Here is an 18,752-nt window from a genome sequence, read left to right as displayed (position 1 = left end):
ACCTAGGATTACGACAAAGTGATAGTCATGACACCTATATGTATAACATGTTAAAGGAAAAACAGTCACCTATTCTTCCAATAGCAATAGTGAGGGTAAATATTGATCAAATAAACATCCTTATTAAGCTCTCATTTAACTTCACATATGTCTTAGGCACATAAAAATATCTTTAAGTGTTGAGATATTTGTAAAGGCAAAAATGAACTTTATCTTTCTTTCTGTATCATCTAAGCAGATGGTACCAATCAGTCACTCAATTATCTAAGAACTATCTTAACATTAAAGTTTGATAGTATATAAAACAGACCATGCTGAATTAACATCAAAAACAGTTCTAGATTTGCATCTCTCACATTCCTTCCTATAATACTGTGCTGGTTTAGGTCTTCAATGTCTCCCACATGAATTGGTCATCAAAATACTTGGTTTTCCTTAAATTAATCCTTCCAATGGCACCTCTGGCTATAATATCTGACCCAATCATAATTCTTTAGAAACCAAATAAAGGCTTTCCCTATGACCGACTAATTTCTAATACTAATTTCTCATTTCTTTTTTTTTTTTTTTTTTGTTTTTGGGCCACACCCGGTGACGCTCAGGGGTTACTCCTGGCTATGTGCTCAGAAGTCACTCCTGGCTTGGGGGACCATATGGGATGCCAGGGGATCGAACCGCGGTCCGTCCTACGCTAGCGCTTGCAAGGCAGACACCTTACCTCTAGCGCCACCTTCCCGGCCCTAATTTCTAATTTCTAATACTAATTTCAAGGTGCTATATACAGCTCCCTCCATTGGTCTCCACTGGCTACATCTTCAACCACTTTCTGCATTTCAGTGTGCTCCAGCAAAACCAAACCTGCATCACGTTTTCCTTGTAAATAGGCTTATGTACTCATAAGTTGTTTTCACTGCCATTTTTCTAATCATCCTCAAGATCTCTTCTTTCAGATTCCAATTAAAACTCTTAAGTTTTAATCTTACCAGGCTCATATATGAATGCCTGCAAGTCTCCAAATCAGTGTTTCTGCTTCTTGTCTCTACTTCAGCTTATTCTGCTTGATTATTTTTCCATTTATTTTATTCACATTTTTTAACAGCTTCCAAAATCCTCCACTGCTCTTTGCAATCTATGCATCATTATAAGCCTATCTTTCCTTTATGTTTGCCCATATCCCTGCCACCATCATACTAGAATATGTATTTAATATTTCATTTGTATAAGTTATCTAAAGGCACTATTCTCAAATCTTTTCAAAAGCCCTAATGACCTACCCATACTTTGTAGCACTTTTTTTTTACTCTATTCAAATAGTACTGAGGGAGATTAAGGAATACTTTAAGGTCCAGCAATAAACAGCAGCACTGACTCTGACCACAGGTAACCTTCCATATCTCTCTCTCTCTCTCTCTCTCTCTCTCTCTCTCTCTCTCTCTCTCTCTCTCTCTCTCTCTCTCTCCTCTCTCTCCTCTCTCTCTCCTCTCTCTCCTCTCTCTCTCTCTCTCTCTCTCTCTCTCTCTCTCTCTTTCTCCCTACCCACCTCCTCCCCTTGGGTACTCTAGTAAAGTTTCACATCTGCCCATTAGGTGTTCTTTTGCTCTTCTCTATAACATCTCTAATTTAGTTGTTATTCATCAACAATCCTTCCTTAACTCAGGGATGACAATTCTCATAAATGTGAAAAATGCTCACCTTTAATCCAAAAAGTCTTACAAAAATAGCCAATTAATTTAATGAAAAATACCAAGGTACTTTTATTTTGTCTTTCTTTGGTGGTGGTGGTGGGGGGGGTGTGTCACACCTGGCACCGCTCCAGGGTTACTCCTGGCTCTACTCTCAGAAATTGCTCCTGGCAGGCTCGGGGGACCATATGAGATGCCTGGATTCAAACCACTGTCCTTCAGCATGGAAGGCAAATGCCCTATCTCCATGCTATCTCTCCGGCCCCTAGAACTCACATTTTTAATGCCAAGTGCTGAAAATAAACATGTAAGACTAAATTCAAATGCTTTGAGAAACATTTTAAAGATTTATATGAACTGCTTCAGAACAAAAATATAATTATAGATCTAATATGATTGCTAATGAGAGATTTGAAGCATTAAAATTCTGAATGGCCACTTGCACAAACTCAAAGTTGCATAAATATTTAAATGACTAAATATAATTTAAGGTAAAGAAATAGAGAAAATCATGGCAGTACATCTAGACTAACCATAAGATGTTTTATTTTTATTTATATATAAACATATCATTTATAAATAAAATATAAATATTGTAAATGTTTATAATTTTATAAATGATATATTTATATCTATATAATTTATATATATAAATTTTATATAATATATATGCATAAATATTTTAAATATTCATTTTAATATCAATTAATTTAATATTAAATAAAATTAATTCATTATTTAATAAATATAAATATTTATATATAAATATATGATTATAATATATTATATAACATATGAATATAATTAATTTAATACTCAATTAGTTTTAAGTATTTTATAAATATATGTATACATATTTATGGATTATAAATTTATAAGTATAAATAAAATGTAAATATAAATATTTATATTATATTTATAAATAATATATATTGGTTTTTGGTTTGGGGGCCACATGCAATGGTGCTCAGGAGTTATGCCTGATTCTGAGCTCAAAACTCGCTTCTGGCAGGCTCTGGGATCATATGGGATGCTGGAACTGAACCCAGGTCTGTCCCGGTTGGCTATGTGCCAGGCGAACACCCTACCGCTATGCTATCTCTCTGGTCTCTGCTTAATATTTTTAATTAAATCCTATACTTTATCGTTACTATATTTGAATTAAGGTTGGTATCAAAAATACGAATGACCTCCACCACAGAAAAAAGACAAATGTGGCACAGGCACAGTTCAGTAGATAGAGCACTTGCCTTACAGTAGTTACTTCATGTTTGATCCCCAATGCTCCGTATTATATTTTGAGACCTGCCAGAAATGATTCCTGAATACCACTGGGTGTGACCAACTCTTAAAACCCCCCTTCAATGGGCAAATGTTTATAGGATTCAAACATGGCCCTATGTAATCTCTGTCATGTGAGAAACAACAGAGAGACTCTTAAGATACACACTGATTCCAATGCTATGCACTTATATAAATAACTGCTCCATGAAAGTGATTTGACACCTCCGGGGAGATTAAAGAATTGTAATTCAGTACTTCAGAATTAAGAAAAAATATGGCAGAAATGACACACACCTTCTGTGCTCCTTCCAACCATCTTAAACAGTCAGGAGAAGCATCAAATTTCTGTACTTTTGTCTTTCAAGCTCTTTATCTTGAAAGCTTAAACAATAATCTACTCTTCATAATCCAGAAATATAATCATAACCAGTGGAAATATAAAGGGTCTAAAGTTAAGCCAAAATCCAGGATCAGAGGAAAGTATATTCTGAAGTTCTGTAAAAAATTATGAAAATGAGTCTGAATTTTTTTTCTATGATTAAGAGCGAAATTAAACAGATTAGTAGAAGAGAATGCTCTAAGTAGTAGATAATGTTGTATGTAGGCCATAAAGGCCTGGAACAGTGCATCCAAAGCTATCAAGCATCCAAAGTATCAAGAATTCTGTAACTTTATGAGATTAGTTTCTTTCATTAGCCTTTCAACTCTTAAGAACCCAGATAAAATCGATCTACAGTGTCTTAGTTAAAGTGAGAGTGGGAACATGGGTTATAATCAGTTTTTTTACTCTGTGGTATCACACATTATCAACATTTGGAGTCCCCAGGCTTGCACTTTTTCTCCCCATTAACTAAATCTTACCTAGACAACTTCCATTTGGTTAGACTAATGAAACAAGGAAGCCCAGTAGATAAAGACGTAATACATGCTCTGATTGTAGGTGGTCAGTGAGCTTCAAGTTAAAAAAATGAATAAAGAGGACCAGAGTGATAGTATACAGGTAAGATATTTGCCTTGCATGTGGCAAACCTGGAGTTGAACCCCAATATCCTAGATAGCAGGCCGTGAGGCTATCAGAAGTGATTCTTGAGTGCAGAGCCTGGAGTAACCCTTGAGCACTGCCATGTGTGGCCCCAAAACAAAAGAAAAGGGCATAGGGAAAAAGAAAAACTTGAATTAAAAAATTCAAGAAAGGGGCCAGAGTGGTGGTGCAAGCAGTAAGGTGTTTGCCTTGCATGGGCTAACCTAGGATGGACTGGGTTTCAATCACCCGGTGTCCCATAGAGTACAACGAGCCAGGAGCAATTTCTAAGTGCATAGCCAGGAATAATCCCTGAGCATCACTGGGTGTGCTGCAAAGGCAAAACAAACAAACAAAATTCAAGGAATTTTATTAAACAGGACAAAAGATCAATTCATTTAGACTATCTGAGCTAAGAATTGATTTAAGATTTTAATTTGTAGAATTTTCCTCATATTGTAGAAAACTTTAAGAAAATAGGAACTAGAGTGATAATATGGTGAGTAGGGCACTTTCCCTGCATGTGGCCAACCCAGCTTCAATTCCTGGCACCTATGATCCTCTGAGCCCACCAGAGGTAACCCCTCAGCACTGCTAGGTGAGTTCCAAACCAAAACATGTTAAAATTATTTACTTCACATTACAGATTTCTGGCATCAAAAGTAAAACACAAATGGGCTTGACTTTTAAGATGTTTCTATCAATTTTCATCTAGTTTATCACTTAAAGAATGGCCTTTCAACACATCGGACAGAAACTTGATATCCAGGATATATAGAGTGGTCACAAAGATCAACAACAAAAAATTAATTCAAAAACCCTATCAAAAAATGAGGATAAGAAATGAGAAAGGCAAGTTATAGCCAGCAAGCACAAGAAGAAGTGCTCAGCATCCCTTAGCAGGGAAATCCAAATCAAGCTAACAATGAGCTATCATTTCAAACAGCGAGAATGCCACATATCAAAAACAGTACAACCATCTTTGTTGGCAAGAATATGGTGAAAAGGAAACTCTTATACAGTGCTAAGCAAACTTAGAATTGAGCTTCCATATGACTCAGCAATTATTCTGGGTATCTACTCCCAGGACTTAAAAACATTCATTCAAAAGCACACACACACACACACACACACACACACACACACACCACACCACACCACACATGTGCAACACTTAGTATAATAGCTAAGATTTGGAATCAACTTAGGTATTCAATGATATTAAAGTAACTAAGAATATACATAACATATATATAAAACATATATATAAATATGTAGGAGTAAGCTCAACCTGAACACCACTGAGTTCAGCCATAGTAAAATACCCAAAGAACCCCAAAAGGCCAAATTACTAGAAAAGTTAAAAATTGGAATCAGATGAGATCAAGAGCATTCAGGCTGTACCCTAGGAACACACAAATCCCTTCCTCACACCTATATTCATCGCAGCACTATTTACAGACTCTGGAAACAACCAAGATGCCCTTCAACAGATGAATGGCTAAAGAAACTGTGGTACAAATACACAAGAGAATATTATGCAGCCGTCAGGAGATGAAGTCATGAAATGTTCCTATACATGGATGTACATGGAATATATTATGCTGAGTGAAATTAGTCAGAGGGAGAGAGAGACACACAGAATAGTGTCACTCATCTATGTGTTTTAAGAAAAATTAAAGATAATAAAATAATTCCCAGAGATGAAGGCCAGAAAGACCGGCTCAAGATATGAAGCTCACCACAAAGATTGGTGAGTGCAGTTAGAGAAATAACTACCCTGAGAACTATCTTAACAATGTCAGTGAGTGAGAGATGTAGAAACTCTATTTGAACACAGGTGGAGGATAGGGAGGGCAGAGATGGAGGCATTGGAGATGGGAAGGTTGCACAGTGAAGAGGGGTGTTCTTGTTATGACTGAAACCCAACTACATTTATAGTTGTAATCACGGTGTTTAAATAAAGAAATTATTAAAAAAAAAGAAATTCAAAATCACATGAACATAGGAACAGACTCCATGTCTTCACAATAGAGTAAAAAATATTGGGATACTCTTTACATTCCTATTACTAATTCTTCCAAGTTAATTATGTCTCTAAAGTAAATAAGTTTATTACCTTTATTTACTAATATATGCAATGGGACAGGTATGACTAATGGTCAATTTGTCTACTGTTTTAATTCATATCCTTCAACTAGGAAGTAATCATTTTTTATGACACACATGCATGTTTAGATAAATATTTTAAATACTCTATTCTCAGAATAAACTATCAATATGGCAAAGTTCCAACATAGAAATCACAATGAAAAGACATTTTGAAGAGAAGAAAAAAAGCAATTAATGGCTATCTCTTTTATTTATTCTGAAAGACATGATTCTAAGAAAAAATTTACTGGTTATGGAAAAAAAAACTAGATGTCTCACATTACAATTGATAACAGGCAGCTCTAGTTAGATGGTTCAATAATGTCATAATGCAGGGCAGTAGATGGCAATAAAACATTATTAGAAGAGACAAAACATATACAACTGGTAGCATTGACTTTACATATTCATATTAAAGTTTTAAAATAAAATGAGTAAATATACCCATCTAAGCTAAGAAAATCTAGTTACCTTTATTACTGCAATAGAAAGCTTATAATAAAATTTGGGATGTTTGTAGAGATGGTAATTTTATCAAAAGAAATTACACTAGAAAGAATTCATGGCCACAGCTTGATGAGTAATTCTAAAGAACATCTCTAATGAGAAACCTGGTTAGAGGCAGAAACCATAAGACATGGTAAAGAATAATGATAATGGGGTCTCCTATAATGAACTTGGGACTTGCTGTAATTTCAAAGGAATTCTAAATGAAAAATACATGGTAACCTCAAGATGAAAAATATTTAAAAAAAATACTAGAAGCAAACAGAAGCTAATCATGTAATAATAAATGTTTGTATAAATATCCATAACAGAGGGACTGGAGCAGTGGCGCAAGCCTTGTGCACACTAGCCTAGCACAGACTGCGGTTTGATCCATCCCATGGCGTCCCATATGGTTCCCCATGCCAGAAAGATTTCTGAGTGCATAGCCAGGAGTAACCCCTGAGCGTCACTAAGTGTGGCCCAAAAGAAATAAACAAAAAATATCCATAACAGAAACCACTTTTAAAAAGAGAGAAAATAGGGGGTGGAGATATAGCATGGAGGTAAGGCATTTGCCTTTCATGCAGAAGGACGGTAGTTTGAAGCCTGGCATCCCATATGGTCCCCCGTGCCTGCCAGGGGCGATTTCTGAGCATAATGCCAGGAGTAACCCCTGAGTGCTGCTGGGTGTGATTCCCAAAACCGAGAGAGAGAGAGAGAGAGAGAGAGAGAGAGAGAGAGAGGAGAGAGAGAGAGAGAGAGAGAGAGAGAGAGAAGAGAGAGAGAGAGAAGAGAGAGAGAAGAGAGAGAGAGAGAGAAAGAGAGAGAAAGAGAGAGAGAGAAAGAGAGAGAGAGAAAGAGAGAGAGAGAGAGAGAGAGAGAGTAATGACTGGTAATATTTTCAGGTATCTGGTCCAGGCTGATACCTCTATGACATTCCCTAAAAGGAAGGGGATAGATTCCCCTTTCTGAATGAAGTACAGCAGCCCAATCCCATCCTGACATCCCAACAGAAAGGGCCAAACACCTCAACTGAAATCATATAACGCAAACAGCTAAATCCTCTCAGGTGAGATCAGAATATAGGTCTGAAAACTGTGGGTTATTTTCTTCTCAAATTGGGTGGAGTCAAGTCTTGCTGCACCCAGCCACCACTGGAAATTTCAGCAGTCCCCACTCCGTGCTACCATCCTCCCAGCAGAAAATGGCCTGTCCCTGCCACCATGCTCCACAGGAAAATAATGGCCACTGATTTTTCTTGGGTAGTCTATTTCAGGCTGATACCTCTGTGGCCTGAGAAATGAGAGGGATAGACAACTTTTATGCATGAATCTTTATAGATGAACTACAGTAGCTCAACATCCCTTACATCCTCAGACAGAAAGAGCCCAGCTCCACAACTAAACCGTTTCAAATTTCCAGGACCTAGTTTATTTTACATCTATAATTCCTAGACTGCACAGCCACAGTAACACCTCAATATCTTTTAGTGTCAGTCAGTAATATCATAGAATATTTGATGGGGAAGTTACATAATTATTCACCCACCTCAGTGAGCTTAATAAGTAGTACAGAAAGCTCAACAAGCACCAAACTATAGCCCAGTAAATATTCAGACACTGACTTTAGTAATACTATGGAGATATTAACAATCACTTCAAATTGACCCATGTTGATCTAATTCAGATCATTCCAGTTGCCTTTGTGTTGTAACAAGCAATTTTAAGCAAATTTGTTTGTATCTGCATGGAAGTAGGCTATACTGATGAAAGGAAGATCACACTGATGGTGGGAATGGTGTTTGAACTTTTAAGACCTAAAATGACTCTATTATAAACAATTTGGTAAACCACGGGGTTATAATTAAAATTAAGAAAATTTCATAAAAGGTAGTATGATAGAAATAAACATTATATGATGATTGAGCTTAATATCTCAACATGACTAAATACTCATTAACACAAAACAAAGGGGAATCAATATTTATACACAAACTAGTAATGGGCCCAAAACAGACATCAACACCACCACAATAGTATAGGAGACTTTAACATCACATTCTCTCTACGGGGACAAATCAACTACATAAAACAACAATAATAACAACAGTAACAACAGCAATAGCAATAAACAAAAAGAAACCAACAAAGCTACATGGAAAACTAACCAGAAGCAAGTAAATGGGGGAATAAAGACAAAAATTATGTTTATAAGTATTTGGTTGCTGAATAACAACAACCAAAAATTGGGGAGACCCGTGGGGACTGAATACACTGAAGTTTGCTCCACGAGGCAGAATAGTCACTCTAGTTCATTGAGAGGCTTAAAGAGACTCTCAGGTCCTGGACACAGGTTTGAAAGCAGAAAGATAGTAAATAGAAAGTCTCAGTCATGAGACTCTAAGGCCTAGGAGCAGGTCATTCCCGTTCTTCCTGACTCCTTTGTTCACCTCTCATAGCTGCATTTATAGAATCCTCTGTTTCTAAGAAACAGAGACAATAATTTTGTAGGGATGGTAATGTTCAAGGTTGTAGCTGTGGACTTACATGGGAAGAGTGGTAGCTGTTGGATATGTTGCTGGGAACCTACAATCATGTGGAGTCACTGGAAGCAATGATTTAAAAAAAAGAAGAAGAAAAAAAAGACATCCCAGACTCCCCAAACCAACAGTGCTGCTCCCCTTTCAATGCTGTTGAGCCAAGAGATGCCTGTCCTGATGTCCTCCTGGCTTCTCATCTCAAAACCATGCAGATTAGCTAGCACATCTGTAGAAAGACATTTCAGTTTATATAGTCTATTTCTAGGGAGGTGGCCCTAGCACTTCTTTCTCTCTGATAGCCTTAAAACTCAGTTGATCAAACTGAGTAACTAGTTGGCAGGTTTTTTTTTTTTTTCTTTTTAGTATACTTAAATATTTCAGTATAAACGGGCTTAGAGTAAAAGGATGGAAAATATTATACAACACATAGGAAAAGGAAGACAAAAAAAGCTGGAACAGTCATTCTTAGATCAAATTGCATTTAATCTCAAGGAAGTAATTAGGGACATGTATAGATAGTATTTACGGAACAGGGGAACAAAAGGCCAAGAAGTACTAACTCAAATCAATATATACTCACCAAATAAGCAAAGTAAGCAAAGTACGTAAGGCTTTTGCTCACCTACCTAGAGAAGGCCATCTATGGAAATGCAATCGTAGTGGGAGATTTCAACATGCACTCTAACTAGATTCATCTAGAAAGAGTGGAACAACAGTAATGTCAGTAAGGACATAAGAGTCCTAAATGAGAGACTAGAAGATCTGGGACTTATGCACTACAAGGCCTTCCAAGCTCAAAACAGCTAAATTCACATTCTTCTTTGGTACACATGGAACATGCTCTAGGATGTTAGAATAGATCACATTTTAGGACATGAGTTTAAGAAAAATTTACAATTATAACAATCATACCAAACATCCTAGTATAATGCAAAAGCACAGAAATAGAGATTGAGTGTAAAAATAAAAGTTGAGAAACTCTTAACACCTTAAGACAGAACAACATGCTCCTTAATAGTAGCTAAATCAATGAGGAAATCAAGGAAGAAATACAGCGATCCTTTGAGACTAATGATAATTAAGAAACAAGTTACTAAAATCTATGGGACACTAGAAAAGCAGTAATTAAGAGGAAATGTGGAGGATCGTCAGAGAACTCAAAAAAAAAAAAAAAAAAAGAAACAAAGAGCCAATAAGATTCAAGAGGATATGAGAGAAGAAATATGGGAACTTCAAACAAATATGACAGAAATAAAAAAGTTGGCAGGCGAAGTGGCAAACTCACTAGAAGACATCCTCAAAATAAGTGAACAGATGAAATCATTCAACAGGAACAACGGAAGAGGCAGAGGAGCCCCAGATACATGAAGAAAATCCCTATGAAGGGGCCAGTTGCAACTGAATCAGGACAAACGCGGGTTTGATCTGCTGCATCCCATATGCCCTTCCCCCAAGCAGGGGCAATTTCTGAGCGCAGAGTCAGGAGTAACCCCTGAGCTCTGCCAGGTGAGGCCCCCAAAACAAAATACAACAACAAAAAGAAAATCCCAATGAAGAAGCAACAGTCAAAGAAATAATAACTGAGAGGTTCCCAAAGGTAAAGAACACATGTATCAATACCCTGACCGACCTAAGAGTACAAGATAAAAGAGACTTAAATGATAGCCAGAAAGGTACATCTAGTCACAATGATGAGAGCCACCATAGACCTAGAACAATGGAAGCAGCAGTATAAAAATGAAAATTATGTTTTTAAAAAAATCAAACTTAAGATTCACAGCAGTATATAGTCCTTCCCTCATTACATAGAACCCTTCCTCAACCCGCCTTGCTTACCTCTTTACGAATCCTTTTCTATCCCATCACTCTTAGCCCTGATCTGGTATTTCTCCCTATTTAACTGTTTTTACTCTCAGTTCTTACTTCCCTGAGCTCACTCCAACCAGGTGCCAACCGGCTCCCAAAGTGAAAAGGTGACTTCCCATAACATCTTGCCTCAGCCCAGGAAGCAGCAGCCACCACCTCTGCCACTGATTTTATCTCAGTAGCTCCTTTTTTCCCACCACCCTTGACTATGGACCGTTGCTCGCTACTGAACTCGGTTTTTGAGTATTTCCTTATAGTGACTGCTTGAAGCTGTTTTTCAGACTCCATGAGACTATGTTGCAGGATGAAGCTGTGTTCCAGATTTTATTTCCCCCACCCCATACTATTTTAAAAGACTTAAGGGAATGGGTATATTTCTTTCATATATTTCTTTCGATGTATTTCCTTAATAGGTATAATTCTCTTGTTTTTGCTTTTTTTAGTTTTTTTTTTTGGGGGGTGGGGGGTACACCCAGTGATGCTCAGGTGTTACTCCTAACTCTGTGCTCAGAAATCACTTCTGGCTTGGGGGACCATAAGTGAAGCCAGGGAATCGAACCATGGTCCATCCTAGGTCAGCTGCATGCAAGGCAAATGCCCTAACACTGTGCCACTGCTCTGCCCCAACAGATATAATTCTTAGTATGTATTTTCTTATGTAGTTAGTTTCCCCATCCATTTTTTGAATCTGTTTAGTAGGAAATTCTAGGAGATAAGTTTCTCATGGGTTGAGTTTTTGTTAGAACAGATTATAGGAATTTTTAGCTTGTTTGCTTTTACATCCATATGCACCAAATAGTATCATGTGGCATTGTTCCTTTTGTGCATAGACACATTAAAATGGGGGATCTTATTATAGAAAGAAATTCTTATCTAATATGGATAAGAACTCAACTCATAAATTTTATGTTGTAGTGGGGCCTTTCACCTGAACACTTGCCACAGTGACTTGACTTATGCTTCAGTTGACTGGACACCAACCATTCTCCTTGATCCTTGGATTCCATCTATGGAACCAGCACGGTTTTCTACACCAGCACCAGGAATCAGTCTTTTACCGAGGAAGGCTGTATTGCTGCCTCGACACCAATTTCTCCAGAGTAGGTTCACATGACATCCTGATGACTTGGAAAGAGCAACAACTTGCTTTCAGGGCAGGATTCTGATTCGGCACCTCATGGTGAGATGAAACCAGAAGATGCTCCATGACACCTAACTTCAACATTGAATCTATGCAAAGCCAAGACCTTTAATTACAGAAAATTGACCGCAACAACCATGACTGAGAAGAACTTTTATTGAGACGACAAAGAAAGACTTTGGGGTTAGACAACTTTGTATGCCCCAAGCCTGCAGTTGGTCATATAGCAGAATACTTCATGAGTAGGTTCTCTCTATTTTAACTCAAAGATTTTTTTCTTTCTATTTTCCCCAACTTTTGCTATACCCATGCAAAAATAAACCAAACAAAAACAAAAACACTGCCACACACATTATTTGGTTTTCTCTTCTTTTTTAATGCTTTTCTTTTTTTATCTTTTAAATAGTGGCTCCCACTTTTTTTTATAGACCCTTGGGATATGGATCACTTTTATTTACTAAGTATTTCTGCATTTTTCTATAAAATTAAGAAGAGGGACCAGGGTGCAGAGCATAAGGTTCTGCCTTGCATGCATTAGCCTAGGGTGGACCCATGGTTCAATCCCTGGCATCCTATATGGTCCCCCAAGCCAGGAGCGATTTCTGAGCACATAGCCAGGAGTAAACCATTAGCCCCTGCAAGTCACTGGGTGTGACCAAAAACCAAAAAAAAAAAAAAAAAAAAAAAAAAAGGAAGAAGAAAAGTAGAAAGGAAGAAGGAAGAAGAATAAAGGAGAAGAAGAAAGAAAGAGGAGGAGGAGGAAGAGAAGAAAAAGAAGAAGAAAGAGGAACAAGAAGAAGGATGAGGAGGAGGAGCAGAAGGAGGAGGAGGGAGAAAAAGGAGGAGGGAGAGGAGGAGGAGGAGGAAGAGAAGGAGAAGGAGAAGAAGAAAGAAGAAGAAGAAGAAGAAGAAGAAGGAAGAAGAAGAAGAAGAAGAAGAAGAAGAAGAAGAAGAAGAAGAAGAAGAAGAAGAAGAAGAAGAAGAAGAAGAAGAAGAAGAAGAAGAAGAAGAAGAAGAAGAAGAAGAAGAAGAAGAAGAAGAAGAAGAAGAAGAAGAAGAAGAAGAAGAAGAAGAGCTATAGTGATCAAAACAGCATGGTACTAAAACAAAGACAAAGTCTCAGACCATAGGGTTAGAATAGAATATCCAGGGATATACCTCTAAATATATGATCAACTAATATTTGACAAAGGAGCCAAGAACTGGAAATGGAACAAAGACAGTCTCTTCAACAAATGCTGCTAGAACAAATGGATAATCACCTATAAGAAATTAAAGATGGTCCATACTTCACACCTTACACAAAAGTCAAATCAAATTGGATTAAAATTAAAATTTAAAATCAAAGTGGAACTAGCTGACTTCTCCTGTGTGTCAGGAGCACGGCAGACATCTTGGGACTTTTCTGCTTTCCTGCGGCCTGAGAATTTGATCTCTTCCCCGTTCTTCCTGAGGGCTCTCCTTTTTCAGAGGTGAGTCATCCCGCCCACAGACAGTAGAACTAGCTGATTTCTGCTGTGTGCCAGGGGTGTAGCAGGCATCTTGGGCCTTTTCTGCTTTCCTGTGGCCTGAGAATTTGATCTCTTTGGCATTCTTCCCTGGCATTCTTCTCACCTCAGGAGAAGGTGAGCCATCTGGCCCACAGGGGTGGAGCCAGAGGAGCTTCACTTCGCAGTCATGCACTCCACCTAGCTGGTGAATACCATCACGTACAAAAATTCACAATGCAAGTGTGACAATGGGGAAACAACACAGGCCAACTTCAGGCATAGAGAATGAAGATGGCAACTCTAATGATCTGAAAACTGCAAACCGTATCTCTCAGATATGGACTTTAGAGAAGAAACGTGGAGGAATATGGGAGGCATTATTTTCCCCAATTTTAAACTGTTTTACAAAGCAACAGTTATCAAAACAGCATGGTACTGGTATAAAGACAGATCCTCAGATCAGTAGAATAGACTTGAGTATTAAGAGAATGTTCCTCAGGTATACAATCAACCTATCTTTCATAAATGGGCAAGAAACCCAAAATGGAGCAAGCAAAGCCTCTTCAACAAGTGGTGTTGGCACAACTGGTTAGCCACATGCAAAAAAGCAAACTCAGACCCCAATTTAACACCATGCATAAAGATCAAATCCAAATGGATTAAAGGCCTTGATATATGGCCTGAAACCATAATGTATATAGAATAACATGTGAGTAAAACACTTTATGACATTGAGACTAAAGGCATCTTGAAGGAAGAAACAGCACTCTCCAAATAAGTGGAAGCAGAGATGGGACTATCTTAAGCTTAGAAGCTTCTACACTTCAAAGGAAATAGTGCCTAAGATTCAAAAGCCACCCACAGAATGGGAGAAACTATTCACACAATACCCATCAGACAAGGGGCTAATATTGAAAATATACAAGGTACTGACAGAACTTAATAAGAAAAAAAACATATAGCCCCATCAAAAAATGGGGAGAATAAATGAACAGACACTTCCTCAAAGAGGAAATATAAATGGCCAAAAGACACATGAAAAAATGCTCCACATCAGTAATCATCAGGGAGATGCAAATCAAAACTACAATGAGGTATCATCTCATGCCACAGAGACTGGGACACATCACAAACAACAAGAACAATCAGTGCTGGCGGGGATGTAGAGGGAAAGGACAAGTTACGACTTGTGGGAATGTTACGTAGTCCAGCCGTTATGGAAAACAATAAGGAGATTCCTCAAAAACCTGGAAATTGAACTCCCATATGATCCAGCTATACCACTCCTAGGGACATACCCTAGGAACACAAAAATACAATTCAAAAATCCCTTCATCACACTTATATTTATTGTAGAGCTATTTACAACAGCCAGAGTCTGGAAACAACCAAGATGCCCTTCAACAGAGGAATGGAAAAAGAAACTGTGGTACATTACACAGTGAATTATGTAGCTTTCGGGAGAGATGAAGCATAAAAATTTTTTATACATGGATGTGCATGGAACCTGTTATGCTGAGTTAAGGAAGTCTGAGGAAGAGGGATAGAAACAGAATAGTATCACTCATCTATGGGTTTTAAGAAAAATGAAAGACATTTTTGAAATAAACCCCAGAAGCAATAAAGATGAGGGCTGGAAGATCCAGCTAACGATACGAAGCTCACCACAAAGAGTGGTGGGTGCAGTTAGAGAAATAACTACACTGACAACTATCATAACAATGTGAATGAATGAGGGAAGTAGAAAGCCTGTCTCAAATACAGGTGGACAGGTGGGATGGCGGGAGTTTTAAGGCATTGATGATGGGAATTTTGCACTGTTGAAGGTGGGTGTTCTTTATCTGACTGAAACCCAACTATGCTCATGTTTGTAATCAAGGTGTTTAAATAAAGATATAAAAAATGTCAGAGGGAGAAAGACACAGAAGTCTTACTCATTCATGGTTTTTAAGAAAAATTAAAGACATTATTGTAATAAGGCCCAGAGACAATAGAGTTAAGGGCTGGAGGAACTGGCTCATAATTTGAAGCTCACCACAAAAAGTGGGGAATGCTGTTAGAGAAATTACACTAACAACTAGCATGACAATGTTAAAGATTGAGAGAAGTAGATTGCCTGCCATGAATACACACAGGGGTGGATGAGGAGGGGTCATTGGTGGTGGGAATGTTGTATTGGTGAAGAAGCTATTTTGTTTATGACTGAAACCCAACTACAAACATATTTGTAATCATGGTGCTTAAATATTTATTTTAAAAAATACCTTGAAATCAGACCCAGTTCTCTGTAGAATACTTCAAACCTATTTATCAAATATGTCTTTGATGATAGAATTCCAATGCCAAGAAATTTAACGCCAAATCTAAATAAATGGGACTACTCCAAACAAAAAATTTCTGCATGGCAAAAACAAAAAACAAAAAAAAAACAAAACCCTGGTTAAAATTAGAAGGCAGTTAAATGTTCCCACTCAACACATTAGATGAAGGGTTAATATCTAGGATATACAAAGCAATCAGAAAAGTGAGCTCCAAAATATCTAATAAAGCCATAGAAAAATGGGGGGAGAAGAAATGAACAGACACTTCTCCAAGGAAGACTGAGAGATGGCCAATAAACACATGAAAATATGCTCACCATCACTCATTATTAAGGAAATCCAAATCAAGACAACAATGAGGTACCATCTCACACCAGTGAGGATGGTACACATCAAAAAAATAATGGGACCAATCTCTTTTGGCAGTGATGTAGTAAAAAAAAAAAAAAACAAAAAAACTCATCCACTGATGATGGGAATGATTTGATCTAAACCCTATGGAAAACAGTATGGAGGGTGCTCAATAAACTCAGAATTGAGCTGCCATATGACCCAGCAATCGCACTCCTGGGTATCTACCCCAAGACGGAAGGACATTCATCCCAAATATGCACTCCACTATGTATCTCAGCACTCAGCACAATTGCCAAGATTTGGAACCAACCTCGATGCCCAACAACAGATGAGTAGATTATGAAGATGTGGTACTTATACACAATGAAATACTACATAGCAGTTAGAAACTATGCAATCATGGATTTTGCAGCAACATGGATGGATCTAGAAAATATTATGTTAAATGAAGTAAGTAAGAAGAAGAAGGATAAAAACAGTATAATAGCACTTATTTGAGGTATTTAGCATATATACCATATATACATATAATACTCAATGAACAAATACAGTGGTCTAATAGGGTGGAAACTCCAAGCACCAGAAGTGTCAGCATTAGGTAAGGAGAAGTGTTCCAATCAAGTGAAAGAGGGGCAACACAAAGCCTCGACTATCCATTATACCATAAAGAAACCAGCAACAATGGAAATAGCAGTTTAGAGTGAACTGGTATGTAATCAACTTCTAACTACAAAGCCTCTAATAATTTCTAATATTAACTTCACAATGGCAAGATGTTTTATTTTTTTTAGGGGTGCCCACACCCAGCAGTGCTCAGGGGTTACTTATGGCTCTGTGCTCAGGAGGATTACTCAAGAGATGACTCCTGGCGGGCTTTGGGGACCATATGGGATACCTGGGATCAAACCTGGGTCAGCTGGTTGCAAGGTAAATACTGCTCTAGCCCCAAAGTGTTTTATTTTTATTTCACATTTCATAGTATAATGTCTATATTGTTCTAATTTTCAAATTAAGTATAGCATATTTCTGTTGAAAAACCCTAGCACTTTAAATACTAATCCTATGAATTAATATTTGTGTCATTTGCTTCTGATACTTATTCCAAATTAAATGAGATGCAGAGAAGACTTCTGTTGCCCTCTGGTGGAAATTTTGTTTTACTATAGTCTTTAAGTCTAACATAGAAAGTAGAATTATACATTTGACTTTATCAGGAAGACGTGTTACTGAATTTCTGAAAGTAGTGCATATACATTTTTCCTCTAAAGAACAAACATGTTGTGCCCATCTTTTAGCTTCTACCTCAGCAATTTTAAGTACATTCTCACTTCCCTCGAGAGAGGAATCTCAGTGCTTTAATCATAAGCTTGATTCATTTTTGGGAAAAAAGCTTTTATTAATATTCATCTTGCATACAGAAACTGAGGTCTAAGAGATGAATATATTCCAACTACATTATTCTCTGTAAATAAAATGAAAACTATGCAGATATTTATATCTGATGCGATGAATCTTCTGCTCCTGCACAAAAGACTTTAGCGAATAAGGTATAAGAGATTTTTCTCTTCAGTATATGTCTGATGGCACCAAATTCTTCAGCTAGCTTATATTTTCTCAGAAAGAACACCTGCCCTAGTTATTATTTGTATTCTTTCTAATTATTAGGGGCCTGAGATTGAGTTGCACTAGTGAATTCCATTATATATGCTAAAACTCAAGATAAAAAAGATTTCTTTGGCATACCTGCTGAGCTTGGTGGCTGCCAGCTTGGTGATTTGATAACATTGGTGGAACTCAGAGGTTTGAAGGCAGCAGCAGTGGTGAGACCTGCCACCCCTGGTCTGGCCGAGGATGGGCTCTCTGACTTCTCTGGAATGCTCCGAGTAGAGGTCACTGCTGGGGTTAACTGCTGAGATGGCTCCTGGGAGCTGCTGGGAAGAAGCAAGGAAGGAAGGATTATAGCACAGCAATCTTAGATCTGATTCCTTTCTGAACCTATTAAATCTCTATAGAAAGCAAAAAAATAAGTTTACTAGGTGATATTTCAAAACAAAAACGAGGGGAGAAAAGGAAATGAAGAAAGATAGGTTAGAAAAGAATTCTTGGGCCCAGAGAGATAGCACAGCGGTGTTTGCCTTGCAAGCAGCCAATCCAGGACCAAAGGTGGTTGGTTCGAATCCCAGTGTCCCATATGGTCCCCCGTGCCTGCCAGGAGCTATTTCTGAGCAGACAGCCAGGAGTAACCCCTGAGCACCGCCGGGTGTGACCCAAAAAACAAACAAACAAAAAAAAAAAAAAACAAAAAAAAAAAGAAAAAGAAAAGAATTCTTATTTGCAATTATCAAAAACAACAGACATCGAAAGTAAGCATTTAAACATGGTGTTTATTATAAGCGCCACTTTGAAAGCCTTGT

The 18,752-nt window shown here is 37.6% G+C and overlaps 1 protein-coding gene across 1 annotated transcript in view; it reads right to left on the bottom strand.

Moving 5' to 3' along the window:
• Positions 1-18,752, bottom strand: part of PDLIM5 (PDZ and LIM domain 5) — a 142,021-nt gene that overhangs the window by 21,408 nt on the left and 101,861 nt on the right. The window contains 1 exon segment of the mRNA XM_049789988.1: positions 18,082-18,269. Within this exon segment, the coding sequence (XP_049645945.1) occupies positions 18,082-18,269 (188 nt within the window).

The sequence above is a fragment of the Suncus etruscus genome, chromosome 16 (assembly GCF_024139225.1).
Source record: "Suncus etruscus isolate mSunEtr1 chromosome 16, mSunEtr1.pri.cur, whole genome shotgun sequence".
Lineage (NCBI taxonomy): Eukaryota > Metazoa > Chordata > Mammalia > Eulipotyphla > Soricidae > Suncus > Suncus etruscus.
This window is presented reverse-complemented; position numbering and strand designations above follow the sequence as displayed.